At 41.7% G+C, this 23,407-nt stretch overlaps 1 protein-coding gene across 1 annotated transcript in view; it reads right to left on the bottom strand.

Moving 5' to 3' along the window:
* Window positions 1-23,407, bottom strand: part of LOC129352691 (protein EFR3 homolog A-like) — a 57,745-nt gene that overhangs the window by 15,235 nt on the left and 19,103 nt on the right. The window contains 9 exon segments of the mRNA XM_055021804.1: window positions 1,555-1,640; window positions 1,642-1,688; window positions 2,418-2,496; window positions 6,157-6,297; window positions 13,361-13,510; window positions 16,228-16,349; window positions 21,008-21,158; window positions 21,241-21,368; window positions 22,314-22,390. Coding sequence (XP_054877779.1) covers window positions 1,555-1,640; window positions 1,642-1,688; window positions 2,418-2,496; window positions 6,157-6,297; window positions 13,361-13,510; window positions 16,228-16,349; window positions 21,008-21,158; window positions 21,241-21,368; window positions 22,314-22,390 — 981 coding nt within the window.

The raw sequence follows: 23,407 nt of genomic DNA, 5'->3' as shown, positions 1-23,407 counted from the left end.
CATGAAGCTAATCATGCTAATTAGTGGCGTTGGAAATAAACTAAAAAAGAACTAAAACTTTGACATGTTGCACAGGTAATGTTACTGTTTCTGCCTCATATCTAAATGTTTAGCAGAAAATTAATTACTGAGGAATATTATCAGTCACTGATGTCTGCATTTAGACGCTAGCTGACTGTTAGCTACATTATTAGCAGTTAGCTCATTTCTTAGCTGATCTAGCTTGCGTCATTGTCATCTGTAAGGTTAGCGTTTAGCTCCTGTTTTGATTTTCTGCTAAGTTGCTAGCTCCAACTGTGGTTTGACTGTTGTTAGCTGAGCATTAAGCTGCTAGCTCACCTCCAAGCTCACATGTTAGGTCAGCTGTTAGCTACATTTTAGTTTAGATAAAATGTTAGCAAAGTTTAGTTTAGCTAAAAAGCTTCACTGTTGTTTTGCAGTGCAGCTGAGATGTTTTCTTGCTCCTTAGCTCAGATAAAAATGATCTATTAGTTTGGTTGTTGGTTTCATTCTTCACTCAGTTTTATCTCTAATTTAGCTTTAAGCTCAACTGTTAGCTTAAGTCCTAGCTTGTTAGCGCATATTTCACTTGGGTCTTTAGTTTTGTGCTAGCTCGGCTGCTAACTGGGTTTTAGCTGCATGTTAGCCCAACAATCAGCTGAATTCCCAGTTTGCTGTTATGTAACATGTTAGCTTGCTAGTTAGCTGAGCGTCTGTTTTTGCACACAGACAGTTCTGACTGGATCTGCTAAAATGGAAAAACCTCTTTGTGTCTTCAGTTTTGTCTCCAACAGCTGTGGATGTGTTGCTGAAGCTCATTTTCCAGGATGCTTGTTGATGTCGGCGAGTCGAGGGGAAAAGCTGCAGACATTTTAACTGCAGTGCGTTTACTGTACCGAGCCACAGATTGTGAGGAGTCGGGCTTTCGCTTTCAAAGTTGAACACATCGCTTCTTTGCACTCTTGGATCATTCCTGTCCACAAGGAGTTTCGTTTTTATTTTCCCAAAACATGGAAGAAGAAACAAGTTACAGGTTTTTTCTGAATTAATGAAACGTTTTTAAGTATTTCCTGTGGTGGAGATTTTCACCTTCATTTAACAACAGAAACATTTTTTCATGGTGAACTAAAATCCTAATTCGTTTCTGCTGCTGTTCTCAAGGTCTAACCTTCATGCTTCAGAAAACAATTTAATTATAACATAATTAACAGAAAAAAGGGGAGCAGTTCGATTCTGATGGGAACAAAAATTAAATTTTTGATTTTTTCCTTTTGTACAAAATTAGCATAAAAGCAAATGTTTTGTTTTTAGCTTTATCTTTATTATCTATAATAGTCTTTTTGAAGAAAGTAAATGCTTCATTTGAGTTTCACTCTTGATCAACCAACCATTTATTTAGAGACCTAACAATAAGAAATGTTCTTTAAGAAACCCGACTAATTTTCCATTTTCTTCTCCAGCGGACTGCAGCGAAGAGGCTTATCGGACCTTTTCTCTGCAGAACCGGCGGTTCTATTAACACCGGATGTGAACCGTGACGCCTTTCAGACTCACCCACAGATCCTTTTGCAGCAATGGCCACCGTCTCCAGCAGAACCTGGACGATGCCGGCTCTGACCCGCGGAGTGCTCCTGTGTTCCGTCCAGGTGGGTCAGAACCTGCTGGATCACGTGGTGCGAGTGCTGAGCCTGGATCGGTCGAGAAAAACACAAAAATATCAAATGAATGAAGAACTGAAATAGAGAGAACAGTTTCTGCAGCGTTAGTGGAGGAAACTTTCACGGTGCTGCAGTTTCTACTCTTCAGTAAAATTTCTGGATTTTCTACTGACTGAATGAAAACCAGACACATACCTGCAGTTTCTATTAAGGATTTTATTGAAACAGACTGATTTCTAATGTTTTCCTTTTGCCTGATTTTGTTTTTTGTTATGTGAATTATTTCATTTTGATCTTTAAAATATAAAATCTTTCACTCAAATTGATATTTTTGGCATTATGTAAATTTTAAATATTAAATGATTGATTGAGTTTCTCTTGCTGCGTCCTGTAAACGCAGAAAGCGGAGATCTGATAGCTGAGTTTCATCTCTGAAGTCCAATAAGCGAGAAACATGAAGGTGGCGACGGTCAGGAGACAGATTTTATTTCCAAACAACAGATTCCTCCTCAGAGTCTGAACAGCTACAAAATAAAATCAAAGCTCCACGACTGCTCAGCAGCTCCCCTGTGTGTCAGGCAGACCAACTTCAACCTGACGTGAACCGGCCGGCGCGGCGGCAACGACGCGCTCACACAGCAGGACTGAAAACTTCGTTTGTTTCTGCATGAAAGATTTTCAAAAAATATCATAAAAAGAAAAAAGTCTTTCTGGATCCTGCATCAATAATGAAAGGTTAAATATTGAAGTAAATGTTACCTGGATGGAGAACATGATGATCCTGAAGCAGGACACGGCGAACTCATTCGGGTCCCACAGGTGATGATTGTCCAGGTGACTGAGAACCAAAAGCAGAAACAAACCGATTTGAATCAAATTTCCTGCACAAAAATGAAACAATAAAAGAAAATCATATGGAGGTTCTTCATATTTAGTCAATTATTCACGTCCTTAATGGTTAAAATCAAAAGTGCAGAAGAAGAATGTTACCTTTTTTGGTAACATTTCATTTATTTTTTGTCAATTTAACAAGATGCTGTATGATGAAGACGCCACTGCTGTGAAGCATGGTGATGGCAGCATTATGCTGTGGGGGTCAAAGGTGAAATGAATGTAAAACAACCCAACGAATCCACAGAAATGGACTGAAGACAAGGTGAGGCCTAGTCAAAGTCAATCCCACAGAGAATAGACACAACAAGAAGTTAGCAGCAGGAATTTAAATATTTTTAATTATTTATCGTCAGTTTTCACCCTAGAGGTTTTTTGTGGGAAAAAAAGCTAAACTATGTCAGTAACGACTGATTTACAAAAACAAAAAGTGAAACAATCTTTCAAACTTTGGGAATTAAGGAGTCAAAACAAAATCTGACGTCTTTTTGAAAAGCTTTTGTCTCATTTCAAACATTTTCAGATTTTTTTCACTAGCAATTAGACCAACGTGTTCAGAGGTTTGAGGGTCGGCTCTGCTGGTGGCTGATCCACTGCAGGTTCATGGTCTCTAACCGGATCAGAACCAGAACCAGATTCCTTATTAACAATAGGAAGATATGAAGAAAACCAGGCTGCGTTGCTTTTTGAGAAAAATAAAATCACTGAATCAGTTTGAACCCAAAAACGATAAAAATGCTACAAACAGGGAGAGAAGGAATCAGGTGTTGGAGTGAAAAAGAAGAGGAAGAAGAAGAAAAGAAGGGATAAAGAAAGAGAGAAAAGACGAAGCACCAAGAAGAGAAAAGGCAACAAAAGATGGAGGAGAGGAAGCAGCTTGGAGGAGAACAGTTCATGACGTCAATCCAAACCCCGAACCCCTCCTCCCCGTTAACCCCAATCCTGCTATTTATAGTCTGAAGATGCTCGCCCCTCCCCCCCCTGTTGCTGCCTGCAGAGTTCTGCAGGAGGACAAACGGGTCTGAGACACGGAGGCGCCTTAATACACGAGTACGCTCACAACGCTCAGGCGTTTAATATTCACGCAGCGTCTCCGCCGCAGCAACACGTCAACGTTTAATCTGAGGGGGGAGAGAGAGAGAAACGGAGCGAGAGAGAGAAACGGAGAGAAAGAGAGCAAGAGAGAGAGTGACGGTGGGTGGGAGAGAGAGAGAGTCTGTACCAGCAGCTCCTTCCCCTACAGGCTCCCGTAGCTCCCAAAACTGCACCGCGCTTTAAAAAAAAAATCAGAGTTTTTGTCTGAGATCAGATTCATCCTCAGCCTGCACTACACTAACAGGTTGCAACGCTCCGGCCCGCCTGCAGGGGCGCAGCGCACCAACCTGACCTGGAGCCAGATGTGAAACTGAACCTCTGGCCTGGACTCAGAAACACTTACAGTAATAAAGTGTCAGTGTGAGAAAGACACACTGCTGCTCTCTGTCACTGTGTGTGTGTGTCTGCGTGTGTGCATGTTCCTGTGTGTGTGTGCATGCTCCTGTGTGTGTGTGCCTGTGTGTGTGTGTTCCTGTGTGTGTGTGCCTGTGTGTGTGTGTGTGTGCAGACCTCCTGCATCAAGTGTCACACCTCAGATGAAAAGTGACTGAGTGTCAACAGAATGGATGGAAACGTCAGGAGGTGAAACAAAGGCCTGCAGGAACCGAATTAATGACCAATTTGTAGCTTCATCCGCTGGATTATCTGACAGATTATGAACTAAAGACCCCGACACACACACACGCACGCGCACGCACAAATTTACTTTATTTACAATTTATGGTGTAGCTGATCTTTCTTTTCCCATTTAAAGCCATAAAGGTTCATTTTTAGCTTGTAGTTTTCTTTAAATCTTCAAATGTTTTGTGATTCAGAGAAAATGGTTAAAAACATCGTTTCTGTTCCAAACCTGCTCATCTTAACAGAAAATCGTTTAATTTTTCTTTGCTTGAACTGAGAAAAAACTTGAATATCAAAACAAGAGAAGGATAAATAAAAATTGCTCTAATTAGGAGGCAGAAGGGAAAGAAAGTATTTAGGATGGATGACTAAACTTTTTGTTCCTCCACTGTTTTTGCTACATCCTTTAAATGATGAACTTCAGTGAATATTTCATTCTTTCCACTCAAACTGAAGATAAATATGAGTGGATGGAAAAGGATAGAGTTTGTATCGACAGGTAAGAGGAGTTCCTCAGGGCTGTGTGTCCGGTCCGCTGTTGTTCAACCTCCTGACCCAATAATCTACAGAACCATGAAGAAGACATCCTGACGTTTAAGCTGTTCCTCTGTTTCCTTGCCTGTCTTTAAGAAATGTAGATCTTTTACCAGTGATAAATAAACGATAAGCCTCCCAGGTCAGAAAAGCAGACAGGAAGAAGAAAAGCTTTTAAACTTTAAACTGACGCCGGTGTTTCTGAGGCGTCAGAGTCTTATAAAACTGTAATAGCAGCAGTAAAAGGTTCTTGAATTAATTTGCAAGCATGAGTTACATATTTAGGGAAAACGTGTCACTCCAGGCTGCATGAGCATGGAAATATTCAATAAAGCCACTAAGGAGCAACATGGAGCCTTTTTTGCAAAAGATTTGGGTTTTTCCAGTTTTTTGTGGAAGCAGCAGCCGGTCAGATCCACTTAATAACTGATCACCTTCAGTCTGACACTTGATGCTCAGCAGTATAACGGCAGGTTCACACGATGCGGATCTGGTTCTGATGTTCTCCAGGGAGGAAGGAGACATTTACTGGAGCAGGAGAGAAGATCTCTGACCGCACAGCGCTCCACAAGAATACAACATGGTGGTCATTTCACAGCTGACAGTCCAGTAAACTCCGATCAATAAGGAACCAGAACTCCATCATCTGCTCCACCTCCAGCTGCTGTGGCTCTGAGTCAAACCAACCTGTTCCCCTCCTGGCCTTAGGGGGCGCTGCACCAGAAACCACTGAAGGAAACGACACACAAACCTCTAAAGACGCTGAGCGCAGCTTCCTTCATGGTGTAGAAACAAAAATGGAGGCGTCAGATTTTAGCGATTGGAGGAAAAACACTTCAGTGTTTTTCATTTCTCCTGCTAGCGCTAGGCTAGCATGTTTGTTTTGGTAGCATTTACCCAGAATGCCCTGCGCTGTAAACCTTCCTGCTTTTGGAGCGGTCTGCAGTCGATTGCAGTTCAGAAATGGAAAATAATCTTAATAATTCAGGAATAAAGACATAATGCGAGAATAAACTTGTAATATCACCAGAATAAAGTCATAACATGAATATAGTTATATTTAAAAATTAAGTCAAAAATAAAAAAAAAAGCCGTAATAACAGCTGTAAATTACATGTTATTACAAATAATAACATGAGGATAAATTCACACCTGTAATTTTTTATTCTCATCACATTAAGACTCACTCCCTGCAGTGACGGCTTTTTAGCCTCCAATATTTTGTAAATCTACCAGCCATGCTAATCTACAACAGAACGGCTCAATACGAAAAGAATCGAGTGGCCTAGTCAAAGTTCGGAGCTCAGCCTCATTGAAATGCTGCTTTAAGAAGGAAAGATCTACAGGTTGTACTCACACCAACACGGGCCGGACGGCGTTCTTCATGTTTCCGTACGCGGCTCGGCCCAGCAGCTCCCTGAAGCAGTTCTCGGCCAGAACCGCCGGGTTCTCCTCGCCCTCCTGACCCGACACGGACGGCGTGCTGGGATGCCCCGACCTGCGGAGGGAAGCAGAGCAGACGAACGTGGGAAACGGAAAGGCCTCGCCAGGAGCAACAGGAGCTGTCGGCTCAGCAGAGCAGCTGGAAAAACAGGCAACACGTCTGGAAACGGCAACATCACGTAGAAACAAGCCGCGCCGCGCAACGAGCCGCGCCGCGCAACAATCAATATTTCATAACAACACAGAGGCTGAGAAGACAAACTTCCAGGAAGTAAGAAGAGGAGGATGGAAAGAGAGAAGCTGAGATTAAATAAAAGTTTCATCAGAAGGAAACAACCGGGATGAATAATAGAGAAGCTGACGACCAACAGCCAATCAGGAGCCAGCACCGTCAAGGTCACAGTTCACATCGCCGTAATGGCACCGAGAAGTCTGACGGGAAGGTCAAAGGTCAGTTCACTGCAAGGTGACATTCAGAGCTGAAGTGTGAAATCTGAGCTGTCGGAGTTCACACAGGCCCTTCATCATCAGAGACGTCAAACTGAGGATGATGATGCTGCACACATTAGCTTCTGCTAAATACTGTGTTGACTTTAGCATTAGCTTCTGCTAAATACTGTGGTCACTTTAGCATTAGCTTCTGCTAAATACTGTGTTGACTTTAGCATTAGCTTCTGCTAAATACTGTGTTGACTTTAGCATTAGCTTCTGCTAAATACTGTGGTCACTTTAGCATTAGCTTCTGCTAAATACTGTGGTCACTTTAGCAATAGCTTCTGCTAAATACTGTGTGGACTTTAGCATTAGCTTCTGCTAAATACTGTGTTGACTTTAGCATTACCTTCTGCTAAATACTGTGGTTACTTTAGCATTACCTTCTGCTAAATACTGTGTTGACTTTAGCATTAGTTTTCTGCAAAATACTGTGGTCACTTTAGCATTAGTTTCTGCAAAATACTGTGTTGACTTTAGCATTAGCTTCTGCGAAATACTGTGTTGACTTTAGCATTAGCTTCTGCAAAATACTGTGTTGACTTTAGCATTAGCTTCTGCTAAATACTGTGTTGACTTTAGCATTAGCTTCTGCTAAATACTGTGTTGACTTTAGCATTAGCTTCTGCTAAATACTGTGTTGACTTTAGCATTAGCTTCTGCTAAATACTGTGTTGACTTTAGCATTAGGTTCTGCTAAATACTGTGTTGACTTTAGCATTAGCTTCTGCTAAATACTGTGGTCACTTTAGCATTAGCTTCTGCTAAATACTGTTGACTTTAGCATTAGCTTCTGCTAAATACTGTGTTGACTTTAGCATTAGCTTCTGCTAAATACTGTGTTGACTTTAGCATTAGCTTCTGCTAAATACTGTGTTGACTTTAGCATTAGTTTCTGCTAAATACTGTGTTGACTTTAGCATTAGCTTCTGCTAAATACTGTGTTGACTTTAGCATTAGCTTCTGCTAAATACTGTGTTGACTTTAGCATTAGGTTCTGCTAAATACTGTGTTGACTTTAGCATTACCTTCTGCTAAATACTGTGGTCACTTTAGCATTAGCTTCTGCTAAATACTGTGTTGACTTTAGCATTAGCTTCTGCTAAATACTGTGTTGACTTTAGCATTAGCTTCTGCTAAATACTGTGTTGACTTTAGCATTAGCTTCTGCTAAATACTGTGTTGACTTTAGCATTAGTTTCTGCAAAATACTGTGTTGACTTTAGCATTAGTTTCTGCGAAATACTGTGTTGACTTTAGCATTAGCTTCTGCGAAATACTGTGTTGACTTTAGCATTAGCTTCTGCAAAATACTGTGTTGACTTTAGCATTAGCTTCTGCTAAATACTGTGTTGACTTTAGCATTAGGTTCTGCTAAATACTGTGTTGACTTTAGCATTAGCTTCTGCTAAATACTGTGTTGACTTTAGCATTAGCTTCTGCTAAATACTGTGTTGACTTTAGCATTAGCTTCTGCTAAATACTGTGTTGACTTTAGCATTAGCTTCTGCTAAATACTGTGTTGACTTTAGCATTAGCTTCTGCTAAATACTGTGTTGACTTTAGCATTAGCTTCTGCTAAATACTGTGTTGACTTTAGCATTAGCTTCTGCTAAATACTGTGGTCACTTTAGCATTAGCTTCTGCTAAATACTGTGGTCACTTTAGCATTAGCTTTCTGCTAAATACTGTGGTCACTTTAGCATTAGCTTCTGCTAAATACTGTGGTCACTTTAGCATTAGCTTCTGCTAAATACTGTGGTCACTTTAGCATTAGCTTCTGCTAAATACTGTGGTCACTTTAGCAATAGCTTCTGCTAAATACTGTGTGGACTTTAGCATTAGCTTCTGCTAAATACTGTGTTGACTTTAGCATTAGGTTCTGCTAAATACTGTGTTGACTTTAGCATTAGCTTCTGCTAAATACTGTGGTCACTTTAGCATTAGCTTCTGCTAAATACTGTGTTGACTTTAGCATTAGTTTCTGCAAATACTGTGGTCACTTTAGCATTAGTTTCTGCAAAATACTGTGTTGACTTTAGCATTAGCTTCTGCTAAATACTGTGTTGACTTTAGCATTAGCTTCTGCTAAATACTGTTGACTTTATTAGCATTAGCTTTGTAATACTGTGTTTTTAGCATTAGCTTCTGCTAAATACTGTGTTGACTTTAGCATTAGGTTCTGCTAAATACTGTGTTGACTTTAGCATTTAGGTTCTGCTAAATACTGTGTTGACTTTAGCATTAGGTTCTGCTAAAATACTGTGTTGACTTTAGCATTAGCTTCTGCTAAATACTGTGTTGACTTTAGCATTAGCTTCTGCTAAATACTGTGTTGACTTTAGCATTAGCTTCTGCTAAATACTGTGTTGACTTTAGCATTAGCTTCTGCTAAATACTGTGTTGACTTTAGCATTAGTTTCTGCAAAATACAGTGTTGACTTTAGCATTAGCTTCTGCGAAATACTGTGTTGACTTTAGCATTAGCTTCTGCGAAATACTGTGTTGACTTTAGCTTTAGGTACTGCTAAATACTGTGTTGACTTTAGCATTAGCTTCTGCTAAATACTGTGTTGACTTTAGCATTAGCTTCTGCTAAATACTGTGTTGACTTTAGCATTAGGTTCTGCTAAATACTGTGTTGACTTTAGCATTAGGTTCTGCTAAATACTGTGTTGACTTTAGCATTACCTTCTGCTAAATACTGTGTTGACTTTAGCATTAGCTTCTGCTAAATACTGTGTTGACTTTAGCATTAGCTTCTGCTAAATACTGTGTTGACTTTAGCATTAGCTTCTGCTAAATACTGTGTTGACTTTAGCATTAGCTTCTGCAAAATACTGTTTGACTTTAGCATTAGCTTCTGCAAAATACTGTGTTGACTTTAGCATTAGCTTCTGCGAAATACTGTGTTGACTTTAGCATTAGCTTCTGCTAAATACTGTGTTGACTTTAGCATTAGCTTCTGCTAAATACTATGTTGACTTTAGCATTAGCTTCTGCTAAATACTGTGTTGACTTTAGCATTAGGTTCTGCTAAATACTGTGTTGACTTTAGCATTAGCTTCTGCTAAATACTGTGTTGACTTTAGCATTAGCTTCTGCTAAATACTGTGTTGACTTTAGCATTAGCTTCTGCAAAATACTGTGTTGACTTTAGCATTAGCTTCTGCAAAATACTGTGTTGACTTTAGCATTAGCTTCTGCGAAATACTGTGTTGACTTTAGCATTAGCTTCTGCTAAATACTGTGTTGACTTTAGCATTAGCTTCTGCTAAATACTGTGTTGACTTTAGCATTAGCTTCTGCTAAATACTGTGTTGACTTTAGCATTAGGTTCTGCTAAATACTGTGTTGACTTTAGCATTAGGTTCTGCTAAATACTGTGTTGACTTTAGCATTAGGTTCTGCTAAATACTGTGTTGACTTTAGCATTACCTCCTGCTAAATACTGTGTTGACTTTAGCATTAGCTTCTGCTAAATACTGTGTTGACTTTAGCATTAGCTTCTGCTAAATACTGTGTTGACTTTAGCATTAGCTTCTGCTAAATACTGTGTTGACTTTAGCATTAGCTTCTGCAAAATACTGTGTTGACTTTAGCATTAGTTTCTGCAAAATACTGTGTTGACTTTAGCATTAGCTTCTGCTAAATACTGTGTTGACTTTAGCATTGGCTTCTGCTAAATACTGTATTAGTAAAGTACTTAAGAGTTAGTTTATGCTAACTATAATGTTAGCATAGCAACATAACATCAGCTGAACTGTGTGGTTAATGCTCTGGGTTAGCGCAGCTAGCTTTTTAGCTTCACTCTCTGTGCCAGTGAAGGAAACCAATTTCTGCTGCTTGCATCCTGGATCTCGGTTTTTCTCTCGATATTCTCGCCTCCGCTCCATAACTGAGGCATCAAACTTCGATTTTCATGTCATTATTTCAGCTGAAATCCTGATTCGTGTGTAAATCTCTCCTTTCCGTCCAACCATTGCTCTGTTGGGAGCGAAACCCTCAGAGTTCTTCCATTTCCTCAGAACAGAAATCCTGCGCCTTGAAGCAGCCGCAGCCACTTGTTGAGGGATAAATCGTAAATCACGTCGCCGGGAGCGAGGTGGACTCCAGGCGGCCGCGTCTCCGGAGGGAAACGATGCAATTACTGTCAGCACACGGCAGCAGTTCAGGGGAAATTAAATGCTTATTGCTTGTTAGAAGTGGGGAAATGATAGACAAAAATGAAACCTCCTGCTGTAATTGGAGGTGGATTGTTGTGGTTTAATAAAGTGGCAGAACAGACGGAATAAAATGAGGTTTTCTGTTGCCGGATTAAAAAAAAAAAAAAGACTTTGTAGTCAGAATTTGTGTCCAAATTAAAAAAATATGGTTCATATTGAGGAAAAAGAGCAGAACCAATCAGAACCGATGAGAACCAATCAGAACCAAGAGCAGAACTAATCAGAACCGATCAGAACTAATCAGAACCGATCAGAACCAATCAGAACCGATCAGAACCAAGAGCAGAACCAAGAGCAGAACCGATCAGAACCGATCAGAACCAAGAGCAGAACCAATCAGAACCGATCAGAACCGATCAGAACCAATCAGAACCAAGAGCAGAACCAATCAGAACCGATCAGAACCAATCAGAACCGATGAGAACCAAGAGCAGAACCGATCAGAACCAAGAGCAGAACCAAGAGCAGAACCAATCAGAACCGATCAGAACTAATCAGAACCGATCAGAACCAAGAGCAGAACCGATCAGAACCAAGAGCAGAACCAATCAGAACCGAGCTGCTCCAACATGTCACAGCAAATAAAGTTATTTTTCATGTCCAGTCATCTCTGAAAGACGGCGGCTCTAAATGACTCCATGACCCTCCTGACTCCTTTTGTCCGGTTTGTATTCAGCGGCTGTTTGGGTTTCATCAGATATGAACCGTCTGAGCAGCTGGAGGTCGGAGGCATTTTATCGCCTCCATTTCTGCTCTGAATGGACGAACGCCGTCAGGGTGGAACCGTGAACACCGGCGGAGCCTCGGCCTCCCTCCCTCTGCAGGCCGGACACGTCCGCCTCACCGAGAGGCAATTAAGAGAAACACAGCGGCCTTGAGCGGCGCCGTCCATCAGAGACTCGCCGCCGGTCCAGAGGGGAAACCAACAGAAACCAGGAAGTCGTTTGTTCAAGGAGGAAAAAGTACAGAACGGCTTCAGCATCATTTCTGCAGCAGCAAAATGAACCAGAGAGGAAAAAACTGCAGCAAGACTCAAATTAAATTAAAAGATTCAGATTATTAAACTTGGAAACACTGTTCAGGTCAAAGGTCAAGTCATTCACACCCAAAATACATATTCATGTTTGAATGGACGGATTTAGAGTCCAGAGTTTCTGCAGGAAAACGGTTAGAAACACGGACAGGACAGACGGAGCTGAACAGAACCAGAACAGAACCAGTGACTGCCTCCTGCAGCAGCGCACACACACACACACACACACACACACACACACACACACCACCACACACACACACACACACACACACACACACACACACACACACACACACACACACACACACACACACACACACAGACACACACACACGCACACACACACGCACACACAGACACACACACACACACACAGACACACACACACACACACACACCACAGACACGCACACACACACACACACACACACACACACACACTGAGGGTTCCTCTAACCATGAGCTGATCTAAACGTTTATGGTCGTTTTCTTCAGCGGGTGAAGATACTGACGACACGCGAAGGCTCGGTATTCTCCACCTGCAGAGCAGAACCCTAGTGCCGAGCCGCTCCAGTCGGGGCGCCGGCGCCACAGCTGAGCCTCTTCAGAAAGGAAAGTCAGCAGAAGAAAGAAAACGGCAGCAGGAGTGGATCCAAAAATAGCTTTTTGTTCACATGGAAACCGTACGGATGAAACGACAGCGAGAAGACGGGAAGGTGAGGCGACGAGATCCAGGAGGAGAAAAGAACCTAAACAGACGGCGCCGATCTGCAAATTTACTGAATCTGCCTTTATTATCTCAGAATCCACAGAAACAAGGAATAAAGTGGTTATTATTTAACGATTCTCATTATTTCTAAAGACAAACAGAAACTGTTTAATCTGAATTCTGTCTGAGACAAAAGCCTGAAACATTCTGGGAATTTCTCCACCTTGGAAACTTTCCATGAAAGAAATGGAATAAAAATACATTTTCTGTGTAACTGCAGAAAAATATCAACAATATGGACAGAAATCAGAAGGATTTGATGTTTGAGTTAAAAGGTTTTGCTGTTATTTTAGAGAAGTTGTAACTTTTTAAAGTAAAATGTAAAAGTAAACAGTTAAATGGATCCAAATCCCCAAACTGAAAGTCCTGAGTTTTTCTCTCCAATTAAAAACACAAATATAAAATTATTCCTGCACAATAAATTAAACTTGTAATATAAAATTTTCATCAATAATTACAATCATTTCACTTCTGTGGCCGATTAGTTTCTGTTATGTTGGTCTATAATGCACTGATGTGCTGCAGCACATTAGTGCTGCAGCACATCAGTGCAGCCTGGCGGCAGCCTGGCGCTGGCTGCTGCGGCGCGGCGTACCTGTCCAGGTCCTCGGCGTCCTGCATGTTGAACAGCATGGAGGGAATCAGTTTGTCCATGTGCTGAGGCTCCCAGATGATGGCCTGCAGCTCGTCGTTCACAGTTTTCCGCACGACTCCCTGAAGTCCTCTGATCCCAGCGACTCGGATCCTGAAACACACGCAGAAGCCGCTCACATCGGATAAACGCCACTAAACTGACACCACATTTATTTTCACTAAAATATGATTTCAAACACATTCAGTTTGACTGAGAATGAACATTTTCCATTTAACTGGAATTTACTGGAAATATTGAGAGGAATCTAAATAAACTGGAAGTTAAATTTGAACTGAATTAAAGTGGAATTTAAAGAAGCTCTAAGTTTAGCAGTTAGCAGAAGAGCTGATAGATCAGCAGGAAGGTTCCCACTAATGACACTGAACATTTTAAACAGCTTCACATTTTTCATTTTATTGTGTTTTGATCTGCAGTTTCTTTGTTTTATCAAGTCAAGATGCTCTGATATTTATTTAAACTTCCACTTCAGGATAAATGAGGTTTTTCTTAACCTGCTGTGCATTAATGCAAGCTTTCCTTTAACTTGGTTTCAGTTGATATTTGTTCCCTGAATCGTTTTTATTGAATTGCCTCTGAACTTGATTTAAACTGGAATATGCAGGAAAGTGGCTCCAGATAACCTTTGATATAAATACTTATGAGTTTAAAAACTTCTAAAATGATTTGCTGCATCAAATTGGCTCCAACACAAAGTGAGACTCTTTCCCACGTTTCTCAGAAGTCTGGCCTAGTCAAAACCCCATGAAACCAGGTTAGCTTTCAGCTCTGGACACAAAACTCTCAGAGCAATTAAACCGAAGACGAGGTCGGCAGCAGGAGGACAAAACCTGCTGCTCATGGAGTCAAACCCAAGCAGCAGCCGCCTCCTCATCCAGACACATGGAAACAAAAGTCCATTTTTACGCCCGAGCGTTTCCTCCACTCTGGGTCCCAGCTGGCGCGAATAAAGCGAGCAGCTCTGAAGGCGGCAGGCTTCTCGCTCAGTAAATGAGACAGAAGAGGCTTCAGGTATTGTTTTCAACCACTGCTCATCTTTATTAGCGCCAGACGGCGTCTCTCTGCGGAGGCCAGCAGCCGCCATTTTAGCTCCCTGTGATCAGGAGCAACAAAACCTCCATTTGATTTAATTCAGTCACACTGAAGAAAGCAGGTTCATGGTGTCACTTTAGGTTGATATAAACACATGATGATAAAATAATATTTAGTCTGGAAGCCCAACACTTCCCTGAAACGTTTCTGTTTCCTGTTCTTTGCTCAATGAGGGAAACAGAGAGAAGCTGCAGGAATATTTACCCAAAACAGGAAACAGGAAGGTGAAGGTTTGAACTGGTGCTTCAACCTTCTGCAGTTACAATTCACTAGTGAACAAGTTCAGTTTTCTTCTAATCTCTCTGTAAAGGTGATACTGATATAAATGATCAATATAGACATAAAGTTCTTTATTGTTCAAGACTAAAACTAACCGTTTGAGCTCACATCTCACAGGCTGTTAATATTCTCCTGATGCCAAAAACACTTACATTAAATAAGAAATGCAATTAAAAGTTTTTTCACTCTGACTCATTAAACATCATGTCTTGCATGATGCTGCCACTTCCTGTCGTCTTCTTCACGGTTTCTGCCTGCAGTAACATCCGGTTGCTGTTCGTGTGACTCGTGTGACGATCAAACTGTTTCCTTAGCAGTTTTATGATTATTAGTCGTATTAATCAGTTGATTAGTCGATTCTCTGACTGTCTGGACTCGTCCGGATCAGAACCAGTAAACGAATGTTACTCAAAGAATCTTCAACTTGATTTCAATTCGTCTTTTCTGAGATGAAAGGTTTTTGCCCAGTTTTTGTTTCTGTTCAGCAGCGATAAGAATCCCGTGTTCAGTTTCCCTGGGGAACCAAACCGTCCAAATGTCCAAATGTTGGGTCTGCATGCAGACTCTGCCTCGCTCTTTTATTTGAGGATTAACGTTTCTCTAAAAGGCATGTTTGGTTTCTTTGAATGTTTTTCCTCGGGTTTTAATCCTCACTTCTCTAATAACCTTCCCTCGCCTCTGAAGATGACTAATTATTCTCCCGTGCTGGATTCAGATTAGCGGCAGCGCGACCCGTTTCCTCCGTCAGGAATCCAGTTTCAACACGTCTGGATGTTCAGCTCAGCCTTGCAGCCGAGAATCAGCTGATTACCGACGGAGAGAACGAAGCTCAAAACAGAAGAAGAGACAATTTGTGTCTTATTTATGCTTAAACACTGAGATCACAGTGAATTTATTTCTTTATGGCAGTTTTCAGAGGATGTGACGCCATGTGACTTTAGCTCTTGTCTGGTCTGATTCTCATTATAACGCTGTTTACACAGCGGCAGGTGAAATACGGATCACAAGTTTTTAATCTGTCGCTCCTTCATCCCTGAACATGAAGCTTCGACTCAAACTGAACCCTGACTGACTCAGAAACATGAACCCAACCCAGCGGGGGGTCCAGCGTCCACCAGTCTGACAAACTCACATTATACTGTTAGTAAATAACTGAATTATTGAATAATAAACATCAGAAGGCCTAATAATCAACCATGTGGAACAACACAAGTTATTTTGTTAGGCTTTAATTTTTACACAGTAAGAAAAAATAAAAACAAGGTGAATCCCTCTGAAGTCAAGTCAGTTGGAGCCAAAGTTCAGCTCACCTGGTTCTGGTCTGGTTCTGGACTCACCTGGTTCTGGACTCACCTGGTTCTGGACTCACCTGGTTCTGGGCTCACATGGTTCTGGTCTGGTTCTGGACTCACCTGGTTCTGGTCTGGTTCTGGACTCACCTGGTTCTGGTCTCCGGGTCTTCGTGAGTCGAGTGGCACATGGCGCTGAACTGGGAGACGAAGAAGTCGTAGCGGCGATGGTAGGAAGGCGTGTCCTCCTCGATGTTGGCAAACTTCACAAACTGCAACAGCCAAACAGCAGGGAAAGAGAATCAGAACCAGGTCCGACCGCAGCAGAACCAGGTCCATTCATTGTAAAAATACTGAGACCGCAACCTGCTCATGGTTTCGTTTTCAGACCCGTTTTGTGGCGCTACGACCCGGCAGCAGCTCCAGCTCCTCGAACCATAACGGCTGGTGGAAGCAGCGACTCGCTGACGCTCCACCAGCAGTGAAAACGTTACAGTCAGAGCAAAAGGCGTCCTCTCGCTAATGATTCTTCTGCTAAGGTGATTGTGGCTGAACAGCAGCAGTGAGGATAATTCAGGCTGCTGGATGGCAGAGCAGTTTAACCTCTGATTCTGTTTCCTCCGGCTGAAATGAGAAGGCATTAAGGCCGTCGAGTGAAATGGGCTGGTTTTAACTTTATTATGCAAGTTAATTGGTATAATGAAGCAGCATCCATTTTAGCCATGACAGAGAAACCGACCATTATCAGCCTGCGATGTTCCCATCAGCTGGTCTGACAGTCGACTTGCAGGCAGGAGACATAAATAAAGACATCTGAATTTTTTTACTCCTAAAATTGCTTCAAAAAACCTGAAAATGAAAGAAATGATGAAAAGATGAAACAGGAACTAATTATGTGAGGCTTTTTATGTCCTACAGGGGGAGTTTGTCCTCTTCATCTCAGACATTAATATGGATTTTAGTTGTGAAAAACATAAAAAATATTTGAGAAAAAGATTAGTTGCCAATTATAGAGGATTTTAAAACGAGTCTCTTGACATTTTCACTCAAACTCAGAATTATCTCCGCAGGAAATCAGCTTTCCTCGATCCGCGGCGCCGTCTATCAGCAACAGGGATGCTTTAATCTGGTCGTGTTCTCAGGCAGAGAAAATCGAGCTTTCAAACAAGCAAACGATAAAAGTTTACCCATTTTCATCACATCAGGACCTGAAACAACCCCTCCTCCATCTATGTGGCACGTGGACCTGCAAGTTCTGATGCAAGACGCCTGAGCATTTCAGGGGAGGAGCCCGACCGCTTTGGGGGAGGAGCCCGACCGTTTTGGGGGAGGAGCCCGACCGTTTTGGGGGAGGAGCCCGACCGTTTTGGGGGAGGAGCCTGACTGTCTTGGGGGGAGGAGCTCCTGTATAATTACCCACCCGGTTCAGGTAATATTCCAGTAAAAATGCTGCAAGTTGCAGTAACGTTCAGGCATTTCGACACTTTCAATCTAATTATTAATTTCTCCATAAGAAGCGATTTTCATATTTTAATGTTCAAGGCGTTACTGTAGAAGTTAATTTTACCAAATAAAGTAAAATTATGTTTTTAACAATGATCCTGATTTATAGTTGTGTTACTGCTTTTATGTATACATTTGTAAATTGCAGTGACGCTAAAGTGATTCTTTACATACTAAAAAATTAGGAATCAATTTTTTCGTACATTAATAACAGTTTAACAGAGTTTAGTTCTGAAACATCAGAAACAAAGTGATTTCTGTGGTTTAATAATAGCTGCGATGATGGAGCCGACACTTTGCTGACCATCTGAGTGGAAACGTGTGAAACCGCAGGAGGACGGAGCCAACAGAAGGAAACAAATGGACTTTAGTCAGGAGTTCATGTTACAGAGTCACTGCGGTGCTTAAAATCTGAATTTCTGTAATTTAGGGATTAATTATGGACAGAAAACCAGAACTCTGATTTTATTGTGGGAATTTTGGAGCAAAATCTTAAAGATCAAATGTTTTATACCTAATTTGTCAACCAACGTTGATAAATTAGGTATGAAACATCACGTCCAGGTTATTAACTCGCTGAACATTGGACTCATTAACAGAGACAGATGACAGAAGATGCAGGAAACGACAAAATGCATGTGAAGCTGGACATAAGAGCCCTGGACATAAGCTGGTAGGAGTACAGCAAAGATAGATGTTTGGGTTTTAATAAGAATCATTGTTCTGCTGCCTGTGGAGTGATTTATCACCTCCTCCCACCACGACTTGTTTTCCCTCTCCTGGGTCACCTTCTCATAGAAAAACTTTAAAAACAACAGATTTGCAGCACAGATTGAAATGTAAGGAGCCTTGTTCGAAACAGTTCAACTGGTCATAAAATGTTTTCTATATAAAGCAGTTAAACAGCAGCAGACGTGCAGAACAGATCCGGATCTTTCTCTCATTTTACCTTTTAAAGAAGCCAAAATGTGTAAAGAGAAAAAGAATAAACAGATGTGATCAAATTGCATCCAAAGAAAAGTTAAACATCATCATCTTGCATGAACGATGCATCACATCATTTACACAAATGGATCTGGCGCCCTTTTTGCACGGCCCCACACGCAGTGGGTGCCGCAACATCGACAGGAACATTTCTGATTTCTGAAGCTTGAAGGTAAACCTGAACCTTCATCCACTTAGCAGCAAACCCAACTGTAGCTGCGTTTCCATTAACTATGGAATTGTGCAAATTGGAGTCAAAATAATAAATTTGCTCAACGGAAACGCAGCATTTTAAAAAAACACGTTTTCTTGATGAAACGCTTTTGGGTTCGCATAAGGACGGTTTTTCAGCTGCATCAAAATTTATTTCACAAAACTGCAATGGAGACACTTTTCGCATCATATGAGTCACATGATCAACAGCCGGATGTTACTACTGCTGGAACATCGAAGACGACGACAGGAAGTGGTCAGAGGACGATGGTTTTGTTTAGTTTTTTTCAGAGCTCTCATGAATCTCAGCTCAGAAAAAGTTCGTTTTATTCCAACATGATGAATCCAAAGCTTTCCTGGAAAATCACCGACCAGATTTTATGTAGCCGCTCAAAGTAGGCGGGGCTTGATGCTCCAACGCCTGACGGTCTTCTATGATTGGCTGATGGATGATGAGTGCTATGGCTGAATCAAGGATGCATCTCATGTAATTGTTTATGTCTGTCATTTTTAATGACTTATTCTCCAAACAAGTTTATTCACAAGAGATAATTTAATTTCTTATTTAATGGAAACATAGCAAATGGGAAATTGGTTTTTTTAATCATCAGCAGAATATTTGTAATGGAAACGCAGCTGATAAGATATTTCTGTTAGGATGGCGTCGTTTCAGTTTTTTCTGTTTCTGTGTTTTTGGTTCTTCTTTGACAAATCTGAGATCGCAGCAACAAAAACAATGTTTAGAAAAACTAAATCAACTAAACTGGTGATGATGGACTGGAAGCAGCGCAGCCTTCCTGATCCACCAGAGCAAAGTGAAGCAGATGTGTTGCGACCACCATGGGAAAATCTAACTGCCGCGGTTCTGCATCGGTTCTCCTCTGTCACAGAATAAATACCACACATAAATAATGCAGGTCCATCTGAACCCGCGGCTCAGATGGAGCGCCAACAATAGCCAGGATGACAGAACCCAGGAAACTACTTCTGTTTCACCTTCAGAGGACTTGGAGGAAACAGATCTGGAAGCAGCGTTAGGACAATTTCCTCTGTGTGTTATTGGGCCACAACGAGAGCAGAATCAGCTCTTAAACCTCCACCAGCGTCTGGGCTGCAGCCCACTGACAGATTCAGCCCATTTCGTAAAAATACGGTAATAAGTTTCAGTTTAATAGCTAACTTTGTGGATTATGAGCTCATATTTTCTGGGATTTATTGCGCAGCACATGGAGGCAAACATTAAAGTGCAATTATAGCAAAAGCAGCCTCGCTTCTCCTGATCCAGGACAAAAAAAAAAACTCAGGAGATTTTAATATCTGCTAACAAACAGTTAGTTAAAAATGAAGCTTCACTTCACAGCCTGTTTGTTTTTTTTACCGCCAGCAGCAGTTCGATTTCTGCAGCATGAAGAGCAGGAACGTCTGTAAGGTCATTCCAGATGCTGCTGCGGCATCGCTGCTGCTGCTGCGGCATCGCTGCTGCTGCTGCGGCATCGCTGCTGCTGCTGCGGCATCGCTGCTGCTGCTGCGGCATCGCTGCCTCTCCTAAAAACCTCCAGATTGATGGATCATCATCAGGTGGTTCTGATCTATAAACCGTCCTCCATGTTTTAGTCTCTGCTGCTCCTGGTCAGGATATGGAGGACTAATCCTGCCAAAACTGGCAAGAGAAATAAATGGCTAATATTTCACCTAAAAAGTAAAAAATCAGATCATTTTCAATAGTATTAATTTAACATTGACTCTATTGGATTTTTCCATTTTTCTTCAAATTTAATTTTCCCTTTTTATTTAATTATTAATGTTTCTCATTCTTATTTCATGCATTTCATAAACAATAGTATTTACTGTCACATTTTATTAGGTTTTCAATATTCTGCATGCCGTATTTTACTGACACTCTTAAATCCTACATTGAATTTTGCCTCTAATATTTCTACTTTTTACTTTGATTTATCCAGTTTTGTCTTATTTATAATTTCTTTTTCTCAATTAATGAAAAAATAAAAGCAATAAATTGAAAACAAAATGGAAAATTAAAACAATAACTTGAAAATTCTTATTTTTTTATTTTTGGATGCAACATTTGGCACATTAATTTTCCATAAAGCCATTTATTGTATTGAAGCTTCACTGGTTTCTACTGGAGATTTAAAGGAGAAAGAAATTGAGTTTCCATCACTCCAGAGCAGTGACAACCTGTGTGTGACCCGATGGTGGCGCTGCTTACCGAGTTTGTTCCCAGAACCTGCAGGTCCGGTTCTCTGGACTCCAGCAGCTTGGCCACCATGTGCAGAAAACTCTCCACGAAGGGCTTGATGCTCTGGGAGTGGCACGCCATCAGCAGCTGGTCCAGCGCCTCCATGGCGATCACCACGTACCTGCAACCCGCAACAGGCAAGATGGCTGCCATCAGACCCAGACCGCAGGTTCTGGCCTGGCTCGTTTGGACCGACTCCTCACCCGTAGCGATGCCGCACCACGTCTCTGCTCAGCCGGTCGGCGAGGTACGCCCCGATCCGGTCCAGCTTCTCCGGCGCCGACACGGCGTAGAACGTCAGCTTCTCCATGTCCGACTTACTGAGGCCATCCTGGCAGGAAGCAGAGTGGAGAAAACGGGTCGGTCCAGACGGCAAAACATTCCTCCCAGAGCCTCAGAGTTTAACTTCCTGCTCATTTATACGCCGACGACGCTCAGATCTACCGCTTGATATTTTATTAGCTTTTAAATGTGATAATTAAACCTAAACTTTACCTGCAATTCAGAATAAAACAGATTAAAACCTTAAAGCTGCAGTACCTGACTTATAAAACCACATGTTCTTTACATATTTGTTAAATCTGTGGCCATGTGCAGACAGTATGAGGATAATCTGTGAAAACATCGACCTCCTGCTTCCCATCTGCACCAGAAACAACCAATCAGAGCCAGGGGGAGGGGCTGAGCGCTGTCAATCAACACCCTGCTAAACGCGCTAGTGGAGCAGAAACAACAATTCAGGAAAGTTGTTCATCAAATGTCATCGGTGGCTATGCTAACTAGCCTTAGCATTAATGACAGACTGCTAGCTTGGGGAATGATTGACAGCACTAAGAACCGCCTCCTGGCTCTGATTGGTTCTCTCTAATTGGCATAGGCAGAGAAGCTCGATCTTTTCTCAGATTATCAGTCTCTTAACATGACGACAGTTTCAACAAAAAAATTTAAAAAATATGTTTGATAAAAGTTACACTGCAGCTTCAAAACAGAAATATTCAAACTTTTTGCCCTGATGGACAAAAGCTGAAAAATAAAACTACTGACAAAATTCATTACAAAGCAAACATTTGTTAATTGTGATTTTTTTTTCTTTTTTAGCTGCAAATTTTTATAAAATCTGCAAATTATTAAAAATCCAACGGTTTTCCATTTTGTTGGCCAAACATTTTCACCAGATTTAACTTGTGGTCGGGGCCCTAACAGAATCACTTTAAGGGCCTCAGCCGGCCCGCGGGCCTCAGTTTGGACACCCAGTGCAGAACCTTGTTGGACTCACTTTGGGATCCTCTGGGAAGATGTTGTCCACCAGACGCTTGTAGCGGGGCCTCAGGGGCCCGCAGCAGCCACACACTCCTGGAAACGAGACAAACAGACATGCTGGATCAGAACCAACAGAACCTGCTGCAGTTTAAAAACCTGCAGAACCAAAACCGGTTCTGGATCCGCCAGCCCATCATGACTCATCCACACATCAGCCCGACTTCGTCTGCAGCGGCCGCCACCCGACTCCCAACACGAACGAGTTTCAGTGAGTCAAAAAGCAGCGATGAGTCAGAGTCACGGCGAGGAGGATCGGGTCGACGGCGGGTCGACCGGAGGCCGAGGCAGAACCCACAGACGTTCTGCCATAATATAGCTTATTATGATCCATCTGCAGATCAGATGGATCATAATTACCACAAGGTTACTAATTAAATTCAGTAAATCAATAAATCAATCAATAAGGAAACACATTTTGCAATTGTAAAATAAATGTAAATTATTGGGCTTTAAGGGAACAATAAGGCAAAATAAATGACGTAAATTAAAAGAGAAAAATGGAATAAATAAAGATGGTTGAGCAGAAAAAGAAATGGGGAAAAAATTTAAATATTTCCATGGATATATTAAAGATTTTCATTCCTGAAAATGTTTTCTCAAATCAAAGATCCAGAAACTTTTAAAACAAAATAAATTTGTGCAGCGATTCCTCCTCTCTTCAAAGTGTCAAAGGTCAACAGCGGCTCGATGAGGTGAGCTCAGCTCAACAGATGAATCGATTGAACCCGAGACGGCTGAAGTCGCGACGCGAATACCAAAAAGGAAGAAACGGATTTCTGCCGCCAGGCGGGAGAAAAGAATCCCTCTGCTTCGCTTCCCAGCAGGCGCTCAGCGACTTCCTGCTCCAGAAAAGCTTCGTTAAAGACGACTTCATAAAACGCCGTTCAGGCAGAACCGCCAGAGCAGAGCTTGGTAATGACTGGCAGCAGCCGGCGGCAATGCCACATCAACACCGACGGGATTTCAGCAGGAAGTAAAAGTCTGGACTTCAAAAGGCTGAAGCAGAAAGAAATGTTGAACATTCATGAAGTTTATTTATTGTGTTTGACC

The sequence above is a fragment of the Poeciliopsis prolifica genome, unplaced genomic scaffold, assembly GCF_027474105.1.
Source record: "Poeciliopsis prolifica strain line A6 unplaced genomic scaffold, Auburn_PproV2 SCAFFOLD079, whole genome shotgun sequence".
In the NCBI taxonomy this organism is placed as follows: domain Eukaryota; kingdom Metazoa; phylum Chordata; class Actinopteri; order Cyprinodontiformes; family Poeciliidae; genus Poeciliopsis; species Poeciliopsis prolifica.
The sequence above is the reverse complement of the archived record's forward strand: the minus strand, read 5'-3'. Positions and strand labels throughout refer to the sequence as shown.